This window comes from Argopecten irradians, chromosome 4 (genome assembly GCF_041381155.1).
Source record: "Argopecten irradians isolate NY chromosome 4, Ai_NY, whole genome shotgun sequence".
Classification (NCBI taxonomy): Eukaryota; Metazoa; Mollusca; class Bivalvia; order Pectinida; family Pectinidae; genus Argopecten; species Argopecten irradians.
In genome coordinates this window covers 4,262,128-4,275,175 of record NC_091137.1, presented here as the reverse complement: position 1 = coordinate 4,275,175, position 13,048 = coordinate 4,262,128, and the positions used below count along the sequence as shown (strand labels likewise).

The 13,048-nt window shown below is 37.3% G+C and overlaps 1 protein-coding gene across 12 annotated transcripts in view; it reads left to right on the top strand.

Annotated features, from left to right (window-relative positions):
• The first annotated feature begins 1,184 nt into the window (after positions 1 to 1,184).
• Positions 1,185 to 13,048, top strand: part of LOC138320406 (voltage-dependent calcium channel type A subunit alpha-1-like) — a 164,201-nt gene continuing 152,337 nt past the window's right edge. For 4 of the 12 annotated variants that reach the window (XM_069263361.1, XM_069263356.1, XM_069263360.1 and 1 more), the window contains exon 1: positions 1,186 to 2,067. In XM_069263361.1, the coding sequence (XP_069119462.1) occupies positions 1,638 to 2,067 (430 nt within the window). In that variant the 5' untranslated portion in view covers positions 1,186 to 1,637. Of the gene's footprint in view, positions 2,068 to 13,048 lie in introns of all 12 variants that reach the window. The other 8 variants (XM_069263362.1, XM_069263363.1, XM_069263365.1 and 5 more) reach the window with 4 other exon arrangements.

Below are 13,048 nucleotides of genomic sequence, written 5' to 3'. Positions count from 1 at the left end.
ATATAAATGTATTTATCATTCGTTGAATTGATATTACCTATACATTAGGTTTGTGCTTATAAAATATGAGACAGTTGAAAGTGTCTACACAATAAAATTCAGTGGAAGGGAACAAACTCTTGCACGTGCTTTAGTTCGCTGTTGAACATTCCAGGGGAAGCAACCCATACAGCCTTCTTTAGAAACCTTTTCTCTATTAGGAGAATAGGGAAACAGACATAAATCAATGATGAACCATTTTTCATAACGAAAGAGATGTTTCGAGATGTACTCGGTTATCATGTGTCAAAGATAGTTTCAAGTTTAATAATATATAACATGGTTACATTAGATAGAGCACTGACATTCTGTATCTAATATAAGCTGTAACATATCATTGGCCTTCTACCTGACACTACTAAGCAGGTATCCCTCAATAGACCTATGCTAAGGTGTATGCTTTCGAGAAGATTAATCGAAAGTAAATACACCAACAATGACAGCTAACCTTCCGTATATGTATGAAAAGACTACCAATTCACGGCGAGATTAAGACGGTTAATCAATATTATCACTACCAAATAACCATTGATATTTGAATAAAGATAAACGCAAATAAGCGATAGGTATTTAAGTGAACCATGTGGACTTAATGGGCTGTGAAATTTGGTGGTGTCCCCGGGGCCTAACAGTGATGGCTACATTATAGAGACCCACCATCCTGTATCCGAATCTTATTTATTTAACACGGTGGAAAACTCCGAAATAATGTTACTTTAAATTATATACAATTCAACAAAAGGACATCAAGTTTGATTCATTTAGGGAACTTCAAAACGAAAAAAAATCCTTGCTATTTATTCCATTTGATGTCGTATGTCTGGTGTTCCTACCCTTACCAGCGAAGTGACTCGTAACACCAGTATACGGACGTGAAGATGGCTGTTAAGCTGGAACAGTTAGAATGTGTTGTGTGTTTATTCTATGGATAGGTTAGTGTATTCTAGCTGGCTAAATCGACACTCGTACACACCTATTGAAGCGTGGGGTCTTTAAACAACTTCTTCGAGGGTTCAATAGAAATATTGGATTTGACTCTTTATTCAAAACTTTCTTTTGTAATCTTCAAAATATTGCGATTTTGGTTCCACCTGGGTGCGTTCGAATTGGCGTAAAACAAAACGGCAACACCTCATTTCTGACCCCGGACTTCATTAGGCCTACGTCGCACACGAACGAGGATTGTGTTAAACCACCTAAATTTAAAAAAAACGGCGCAGTGATATTGTTTAACAAATGTGATGTGTTGTGTAAAACGTAAAGGAATGTAATCTTTAAAAAGGATAACGGATATCAGCGATACAATGGCATAGACGGCTCTATTGTTGGAGAGTTTCGGTTCGCTACGTGGCTAGAATTAGTTTAGGCACTGCATTAGATATGTTGGTCACCAAAATATATACGATGTCATATCTGGTGGTCATGGAGAATATCCACATCAACACGTAATCTGTGCGTGACGTTGTGTAAATGATGTGAATTTTGGTAGTTTTGTTTGACAGATATGTAAACTATCTTATGATCAACAAATTTTGTACCGTGTGAATTTATGTTGTGTGTAATGTTCTCACCAACGTCAGTTCGGCTGTGACGTCATCATGCAACAAGGAGCTCGTGGCGTTTTTCTCGCCACAACTGCAAACATACGCCAACGTCGCGAGAATGAACGGAAAAACTTACGGAGGAGAGTTACGGAACCATCCGATACTCCATCGGACAACGAAACTGACCGGGATCGACGAGCCCTTCGAACAGACCCAAATCTGGCCAAAATACTGGATAGGAAAAATAGGGCGAGGGCACAAGCAGCCAGAAATGCAACCTGGGCAGACATATTTAAACGTGTTACCGCCAAACGTATAGGACATCGTTTTAAAAAAGTGTTGGACGACAGTACCGAGTCGTCCTTCTCTCGCCCAAAACTAGATCATCATGAACTTGAGAAGGAGCAAGAGAAACTTAACAAAAAACCACGAAAACTCAAAAATATGGCAAAGGATGATCGCCTGGCACACTTCAAATTTTACGGTAAACTTTATAACAACATTTTGATGAATAAATCCTGTCTATAATTCATGGTACAAAACGTAGCTCACCTAGCCTGTACCTCTTTTAATTGATTTTGCATGTTCATATTAGGATATCTGCATATATTTCCATTTTACCTATAATAGAAGAAAAAACCTAGAAAATGCTCAAATGCAGTGTACTTGTGTATCGTTTTTTTTTCATAAGCTCAAATAACATAGATATATCATACAATAAAGTATTATAAAATATTGTAGAATGAAAATATGAACTTGATATCAATCTCAGGGATCCAGACTATTTCGTTTCTTGAACTATTACTCTTAATGCACTGTATATTACCCATGCAGCAGTAAAATCACTTTCCCCTTCACCTTCTTGTAAGCCACACTGTTAAACAAGGATCCAATTTAAAGTATATATCAGTTTTGCGGTGTTTTGAGCGTTCGGTTGAATTGCGGTTTTCTTTTGATGTATAATATTGCAGAATAGAAAAACAATACGAGTATATAGCATGTTGAAGAACGACGCTAAAAACACAGGAATTTGGCATGTATCTCTCCAAAGTTTTTCAAAACAAAGAATACATTTGGACCTTTTCACGATCCGTGTGGAATTCACTCTAATTTCAATTACATAGAAGGTATTTATACGGTAAATAGTTATATATATATATAGTAATTCAGTGTTAGAATGTTCAAACACAGACTAAATCTAAAATTCCGCCAAGCCCCTGTGCAAACTCGAGTTCAAAGGCAGATACTAATGTGGGCGAATGAGTGCTGTAATTATATATATGCGTTGAAGCTCTGTGCTCGGCTGTAACTATTTATCCAGACAGAGGAAAATCGTGGAGTTCAGCTTTAAACATGTATGTCTTACAGTCTGCTGATCTGGAAATATTTGTAATTCGTATTACATCGGTTGAAAGGACAGTTAATAAATGTTCCGTATTTCGCATTGGAAATATCTTGTGGAGATGTCACAATCGAACCTCTATTACATATTGACACATCATAAAAGATTGGGGATAATGAATAATATTCAATATTATAAAATGAATTTAGGAATTTACGGTAAGGTATCTTACATGTATGTCGAACGTCCCAGATGTTATTTCGAACGCCCCAGATAATATGTCGAGCGGTCGAGAGATGTAATGTCGAACGTCCCAGATGGTGTGTCCAATGCCCCAGATGTAATGACGAACGTCCCAGATGGTGTGTCGAATGCCTCAGATGTTATGTCGAACACCTTAGATGTTATGTCGAACGCCTCAGATGTTATTTCGAATGCCCCAGATGATATGTCGAGCGGTCGAGCGCTCCAGATGGTATGTCGAGCTGTCGAGAGATGTTATGTTGAACGCCCCAGATTACCGGTATGTCGAGCGGTCGGGATATGTAATGTCGAACACCTAAGATGTTATGTCGAACGCCCCAGATGTTATTTCGAACGCCCCGGATGGTATTTTGAACGCCCCAGATGCTATGTCGTACGCCCCAGATGGTGTGTCGAATGCCCCAGATGGTGTGTCGAGCGGTCGAGAGATGTTATGTCGAGCACTCGGATGTTACGATGAACGCTCGCGATGTTTTTTCGAACGCTCCAGTTGTTATTTCGAATTCTCCGGATGTTTTGTAAAGCGCTCGAGATAATTTAAATGAAATTAATACTGCGCATGTCTGAAATGTACCGCCGAAGGAACAGTACATGTACAACATAAAACAAATTGAGTATTTTGTAGAAAATGCATAGCGCGCGTTCTGTCCCCGCCCCAGGAGCTGTACATGTTAGTTACATATCTAATATGTTTAAGCTAGACAATATATGCAAACAACCAATCAATCATGGCCATATAATTGAAATGAATTATCCCTGCGCTGTTAATGTTGTTATCCTGCCAGCAGCCCAAGGGAGGTAATTCAGTGCAAAACACAGTGTAACTGCATAGTCATGGCAGTAAATTATCGCAGTGTTTGCTTTACTAGAGCAGATGACTTATGTCGATGTGGTAATATATTTTACAATTCATGGAAAGTCAATATCGGAACGTGTTATAAGGGTTAGCTCAATCTGGTAGAAATTTGCTCTTAAATGAATACATAACATTGAAAGTCCGAGTTCTGTGGGAGATGATGTATATTTTATAGGACATTAGATTGAATGTTTCAGTGATTACCAGGGGTGACATTCCAGTTTGAACACACATAAGATGAATGATGATACAAAATGTCAAATAATTACATAGATGTAAGCTGATTTCACATTATTAGTAATAAAAAAGACAGATTAATGAAAGTTCTTATATCGAGTAGAGTTTGGACGATTTAGGGTCTAGATCGGTAAAACATATACCTTTCAAAACGTCTAACATATAGAGGTATGGGTTTAAACATCGATAGCTTGTTTTCCTTTGCGTTTGAAGGTATGGGTACAGCGATTTTAGAAACGGGAAATTATATCACTCAACCAATATTTTCTTTGGTGCCAATATCGCCTTAAAGTACGTCGTCCGACATTTATCTTTATTTCAGGATTTCAGTTTTGCAATCATGTGTGAAAGCGGTGTATTGCTTGGCCTTCTCTAAATATATCCAGTTTTATTCTGGACTCCAACTGGTTATGAGATAAACTACATACAATTGTAAATAACACGCCGTACTTCTAGCAGTTCTCAGGCTACACGTGTGTTTTATACTTTGAACAGTACTCGAGTACTACTTCACAAATTGGGGTTTCAATTGAACGTGGTACTGTATGTTTTGAAATTGAAACGATATTGTTATTAGAGTTTCGTTTAGAAACCCTTTTTTAAGTTTCCAATCGCTTCATTAGTTGTATGGTATCTAACGAAGCTCTGGCAGGGGCATTGTTCGTTGTTAAAGGTGATGTAATTACGCCGGGCCTACCGGAATGTCATATCTCTACAATGTACACAGTAACTGAATAGAGAAGCTCTCTCTATGGTTTGATTCTTCATTCAAAAGGTTTAAAAAAAAAAAAAAAAAAAAAAACGATAGGTAAAGGATCAGTATGTGAAGAAACGTTTGAACATACAATTTGAAAGCCTATTATTATGATGCCGTTTAAAATACCTTTCGGGTACGATCAAAAAGGAAATTGTGATTTACAGAAAAAAGTTAGATATCTATCTTGGTATCAGTGTGATAGACTCCAGTTCTCTTTGCAGTAAAATATAACTGTCACAAAATGATACCATCGTTTAAAATAGGGAAATTTTGATATCTGTTGTATTCAGCTTTATATGTTCTGTTGTATTCAGCTTTATATGTTCTGTTGTATTCAGCTTTATATGTTCTGTTGTATTCAGCTTTATATGTTCTGTATTCAGCTTTATATTTTGATATCTGTTGTATTCAGCTTTATATGTTCTGTTGTATTCAGCTTTATATGTTCTGTTGTATTCAGCTTTATATGTTCTGTTGTATTCAGCTTTATATGTTCTGTTGTATTCAGCTTTATATGTTCTGTTGTATTCAGCTTTATATGTTCTGTTGTATTCAGCTTTATATGTTCTGTTGTATTCAGCTTTATATGTTCTGTTGTATTCAGCTTTATATGTTCTGCTTTTGATATGTTCTGTTGTATTCAGCTTTATATGTTCTGTTGTATTCAGCTTTATATGTTCTGTTGTATTCAGCTTTATATGTTCTGTTGTATTCAGCTTTATATGTTCTGTTGTATTCAGCTTTATATGTTCTGTTGTATTCAGCTTTATATGTTGTATTCAGCTTTATATGTTCTGTTGTATTCAGCTTTATATGTTCTGTTGTATTCAGCTTTATATGTTCTGTTGTATTCAGCTTTATATGTTCTGTTGTATTCAGCTTTATATGTTCTGTTGTATTCAGCTTTATATGTTCTGTTGTATTCAGCTTTATATGTTCTGTTGTATTCAGCTTTATATGTTCTAACTGTGAATCTTACGGTAACCCATCCTAATCTCAACAGATCAGTACTTTACATGAACACTATAAAAATCAAAGAGAGACAACTCGACTATTCTTCAAGCTAAGTGTCGAGTATCATTACATAGAAGAAGTTAGCTCCCCTATACAGTTATTTCCGCTGAAGCAGTACGTTCCCTGGGAGTGGTGCCGATTTCAGCATGACATCGATTTCCTCACGCGAGACAGTACAAAGAATGAATTGCCACATACGTGTAAAATCGATTGTGTATGCGCGTGAATTGTTTACATAAACCAGACTCGTTATATTTGAATATAAAATATTCAGCGTTGCTTTTCATTCTTCAAACAATGTCGTACGCATAACTGATTGATATCGATTGTTGTGCATACACGTTTATTGAACCCCATATATCGTATGATTAGGTGATATAACTCTCTGATTGACGGTTTCACACAAATTCAAATTTATCTATAATGTTGATTCAGTGCAATTTTCAGCTTTAGTCATGAGACGAAATCTAATATTTTTGAAATGGTGATCACTGCTTCAAATTGCCTGTGTCAAATTTGAGAAGACATTTAGACTTGACAATGACTATGTATATACAACCAACAGTACAGTCTCCGATATAAATATTGACTTTTCACTCACGAGTATTTGTAAGAGTTGTTACTTATAAAAATCTGATAGCAGCCATTTCCGATTGTAATAAATACCTCAATATTTGGATACTATTGATACATTTTATTGTAGATTATATTGATTTTGACTATTTTTGCTTCGGAGTAAGAACTAATTATTTACAATATGTAGTATTTTTTACTCATACCGTATATACCATAACAGTGTACCCTTTATGCTATTCCAGTACATATTGTGACGCCATATTGTCTTTTACAAGTGTCACGTGATCATTTCATCGCTGGTGATAGGATGTTCTTTTTCTGCCACTTGAATCGAAACAACAAAATATATGTACATGTAGCTCCCACAAAATATCAATATATTTTTATTTAACACTGCTCACGGTACACTTTAGCAAGCACGAGTCTACCGATGGTGTTAGTACATATGTAAAGTATTGATCAAAACTCCGTTAGCATTCATAAAGGAACCGGAAAGTCAGCTGATTCTGCTGCACTCTGTTAACATGCACACACGACTGATGAGGCTGTGGGTTATATGTGCGTTTGAATCCAATGTGATATCGCTCGTTGTCTACCGGAGAGTCAGAATGGTTACCACGGCGAATTATCTTGTATCTTAATGTTTGTAGATAGTTACGCTAGTTCAGCTTTATTGGTACATGCATATCCAAATTGTACATGACTAGAACTCTAACTCTCCCGGACTGTGTACCTGTGGAAATCAACAACAGTACCACCAGGGAAAATTAATCGAAATAAGATTGATTTAAAATAACATATCAATTTGTTTGTTTACGTAATATAACCGATGGCTATGAGATTATAAAATAAAATTGGGTAACAAATCCTACACTTTAGTTAGCCGATCTATTACATGTATACATATCATTGGTTATTTGGTTTTGAAGATATTGACAATGAGGCTTGTACCGTTCATTGCTTTCTATGTTTAATAGTGTCGGTCTCGTCGTGCAATATTGGCAATTTCTAAATGTACGTTGTCTTTAAAATGCCGTGGATCCATATATTTTATAGCCTAAATATTGTTTAGATGAACATAGTATTGAATGAAAACAGTAACATTTAAAGATGGATGTGAAACCTGTATTGATGTTTTGTCTAGTTTAATGCTGCTGAAAGGAAACTTTATTTTCCTCCAAGCACACTAGTTTTCACGGAATTGAATTGTACTTGGCGGTCGTTATAAGTAACTTTAGACTAAAGTTCAAAATATTTGCCATGTTATCACAAGCTCAGTGTTGACTTATGTTTCCGTATTATGATGCCTGTATGTATTTAAAGCGGTATCTTCCTCCCTAAATTTAATAAGACCAAAACGACCTACGAAATTGTAACGTAATTTTCGGCTATAAGACGGTATTAAACTAAATCTACTTTCCTTTTCAAAATATCCACCCATCCATTCACTAAGTAGCCAACCAATGTGTAACTTAAAACATTAGCTCCTCTTCCCTCCACTTTTCTGACCAATCCTGTTTATGAAGTGAACCGTGGCCTTTGTGAAAACATTACAAAATGTAATATTTCTTTATGCCATATTCCTTAGACATGTTGATGATACAAAGTATGAAATTTCACATCAAATATAATCTATCCAATCACCAATGATCACGCTTTCACTTTGTTCATGTGTGGATTTTTAATGTGGATTGTATAATAAGGAAAGTAGTCAAGAAAAATTATATGTGTTCTTTATATATGACATTGCGTTGTCCATAAACTAGTGCAACAACTTGTGGTAACGTTTACTAAACAACACCCAGTTAATTACACACCTGTGTAACAGATTCCGTATCTAACAAACTATTACGAAGTGGCTTTGATCGAAATATGTTAACTCGATAGCGTCATATGGTGTAATTTGACATATAGTGATAGCTTCCAAATGTAACGAGACATTACATATCAGTTGAAGTCAGGGGAAAGGTTGTATATACTCAGGGGAATGGTGGTATATACTCAGGGAATGGTAGTATATACACAGGGGAATGGTAGTATATATTCAGGGAAATGGTATTATATACTCAGGGGAATGATATTATATACTCAGGGGAATGGTAGTATATACTCAGGGAATGGTAGTATATACTCAGGGGAATGGTAGTATATACTCAGGGAATGGTAGTATATACTCAGGGGAATGGTAGTATATACTCAGGGGAATGGTAGTATATACTCAGGGGAATGGTAGTATATACTCAGGGAATGGTAGTATGTAATCAGGAATGGTAGTATATACTCAGGGGAATGGTAGTATATAATCAGGGAAATGGTAGTATATACTCAGGGGAATGGTAGTATATACACAGGGGAATGGTAGTATATACTCAGGGAAATGGTATTATATATTGAAGGGAATGGTGGTATATACTCAGGGAATGGTAGTATATACTCATGGGAATGGTAGTATATACTCAGGGGAATGGTAGTACATGTATATACTCAGGGGAATGGTAGTACATGTATATACTAAGGGGAATGGTAGTACATGTATATACTCAGGGGAATGGTAGTATATACTCAGGGAATGGTAGTATATACTCATGGGAATGGTATATACTCATGGGAATGGTAGTATATACTCAGGGGAATGGTAGTACATGTATATACTCAGGGGAATGGTAGTACATGTATATACTAAGGGGAATGGTAGTATATACTCAGGGGAATGGTAGTATATACTCATGGAAATGGTAGTATATACTCAGGGGAATGGTAGTACATGTATATACTCAGGGGAATGGTAGTATATATTGAAGGGAATGGTGGTATATACTCAGGGAATGGTAGCTATACTCAGGGGAATGGTAGTATATACTCGGGGAATGGTAGTATATACTCAAGGAATGGTGGTATATACTCAGGAGAATGGTAGTATATACTCAGGGAATGGTAGTATATACTCAGGGGAATGGTAGTACATGTATATACTCAGGGAATGTTAAAAATTGAGCTTACCGTGTCCTTTTTTGGTTTAAAACTGAAGTTTTCAACAAAGTTTTTAACTACAGGGATCATGCGGAAAACATTGTAAACTGTACGAGAAAAAAAATCGGGATTTCGTTTTGGTTGTTAGCCGAGCACGCGTTGAACATGCGCAATGAGTGATTTTACGGACTTAGATTTTATCTGTAAACACAAGTACACGTGTGGTTTACGATGGTGACGATTCGAATTAATAATATACTACCATTCCCCTATATTTTTTTTCTTTTCTCGGGGGTTTCACCCCCGAACCCCCGTCGGCTCTTCGAAGCGGTGATTCAAAATGGCGACATGTTTACATGACCCCTAGCAACCTCTGACATGCGCACTGATTATTATGTTTCTAAACTTCCGGGGTCCGCTATACTAGAAATTTCCCTGGTAGTATATACTCAGGGGAATGATAGTAGTATACTCAGGGGAATGATAGTATATACTCAGGGGAAATGGTAGTAGACTCAGGGGAATGGTGGTATATACTCATGGGAATGGTGGTATATACTCAGGAGAATGGTGGTATATACTCAGGGGAATGGTGGTATATACTCATGGGAATGGTGGTATATACTCAGGGAAATGGTGGTATATACTCATGGGAATGGTGGTATATACTCAGGGGAATGGTGGTATATACTCAAGGGAATGGTGGTATATACTCAGGGAAATGGTGGTATATACTCATGGGAATGGTGGTATATACTCATGGGAATGGTGGTATATACTCAGGGGAATGGTGGTATATATTCAGGGGAATGGTGGTATATACTCAAGGGAATGGTGGTATATACTCAAGGGAATGGTGGTATATACTCAGGGGAATGGTGGTATATACTCATGGGAATGGTGGTATATACTCATGGGAATGGTGGTATATACTCATGGGAATGGTGGTATATACTCAGGGGAATGGTGGTATATACTCATGGGAATGGTGGTATATACTCATGGGAATGGTGGTATATACTCATGGGAATGGTGGTATATACTCATGGGAATGGTGGTATATACTCAAGGGAATGGTGGTATATACTCATGGGAATGGTGGTATATACTCATGGGAATGGTATTATATACTCAGGGGAATGGTAGTATATACTCAGGGGAATGGTGGTATATACTCAGGGGAATGGTAGTATATACTCAGGGGAATGGTAGTATATACTCAGGGGAATGGTAGTATATACTCAGGGGAATGGTAGTATATACTCATGGAAATGGTATTATATACTCAGGGGAATGGTGGTATATACTCAAGGGAATGGTGGTATATACTCAAGGGAATGGTGGTATATACTCATGGGGAATGGTGGTATATACTCATGGGAATGGTGGTATGTACTCATGGGAATGGTGGTATATACTCATGGGAATGGTGGTATATACTCATGGGAATGGTGGTATATACTCATGGGAATGGTGGTATATACTCATGGGAATGGTGGTATATACTCATGGGAATGGTATTATATACTCAGGGGAATGGTAGTATATACTCAGGGGAATGGTATTATATACTTAGGGGAATGGTAGTATGTACTCAGGGGAATGGTATTATATACTCATGGGAATGGTAGTATATACTCAGGGGAAATGGTAGTATATACTCAGGGGAATGGTAGTTATACTCAGGGGAATGATAGTATATACTCAGGGGAATGGTAGTATATACTCAGGGGAATGTTAGTATATACTCAGGGGAAATGGTAGTATATATTGAAGGGAATGCTGGTATATACTCAGGGGAATGGTAGTATACTCAGGGGAATGGTAGTATATACTCAGGGGAAATGGTAGTAGACTCATGGGAATGGTGGTATATACTCAGGGGAATGGTGGTATATACTCAAGGGAATGGTGGTATATACTCAAGGGAATGGTGGTATATACTCAGGGAAATGGTGGTATATACTCATGGGAATGGTGGTATATACTCATGGGAATGGTGGTATATACTCATGGGAATGGTGGTATATACTCATGGGAATGGTGGTATATACTCATGGGAATGGTGGTATATACTAAAGGGAATGGTGGTATATACTCATGGGAATGGTGGTATATACTCATGGGAATGGTATTATATACTCAGGGGAATGGTAGTATATACTCAGGGGAATGGTGGTATATACTCAGGGGAATGGTAGTATATACTCAGGGGAATGGTAGTATATACTCAGGGGAATGGTAGTATATACTCAGGGGAATGGTAGTATATACTCATGGGAATGGTATTATATACTCAGGGGAATGGTGGTATATACTCAAGGGAATGGTGGTATATACTCATGGGAATGGTGGTATATACTCATGGGAATGGTGGTATATACTCATGGGAATGGTGGTATATACTCATGGGAATGGTGGTATATACTCATGGGAATGGTAGTATATACTCAGGGGAATGGTAGTATATACTCAGGGGAATGGTATTATATACTTAGGGGAATGGTAGTATGTACTCAGGGGAATGGTATTATATACTCATGGGAATGGTAGTATATACTCAGGGGAAATGGTAGTATATACTTAGGGGAATGGTAGTTATACTCAGGGGAATGATAGTACATACTCAGGGGAATGGTAGTATATACTCAGGGGAATGTTAGTATATACTCAGGGGAAATGGTAGTATATATTGAAGGGAATGCTGGTATATACTCAGGGGAATGGTGGTATACTCAGGGGAATGGTAGTATATACTCAAGGGAATTATAGTATATACTCAAGGGAATGATAGTATAAACTCCGGGGAATGGTAGTATATATTTAGGGGAATGGTAGTATATACTCAGAGGAATGGTGGAATACTCAGGGGAATGGTAGTATATATGGTGATATACTCATTGGAATGGGAGTATACTCAGAGAAATGGTGGTATACTCAGGGGAATGGTGGTATACTCAGGGGAATGGTAGTTATACTCAGGGAATGGTTGTATACTCAGGGGAATGGTGGCATACTCATTGAAATGGTAGTTATACTCAGGAGAATGGTAGTAATATTAGGGGAATGGTAGTATACCCAGGGGAATGGTAGTATATACTCAGAGGAATGGTAGTATATACTCAGAGGAATGGTGCTATACTCAGGGGAATGGTAGCTATACTCAGGGGAATGGTATTATATACTCAGGGGAATGGTAGTATATACTCAGAGGAATGGTAGTATATAATCAGGGAATGGTAGTATACTCAGGGGAATGGTAGTATATACTCAGAGGAATGGTAGTATATACTAAGGTGAATGGTGGTGTATACATGTACTCAGGGGAATGGTAGTATATTATCAGGGGAATGGTAGTATATAATCAGGGAATGGTAGTATACTCAGGGGAATGGTAGTATATACTCATGGGAATGGTAGTATATACTCCGGGGAATGGTGTTATACTT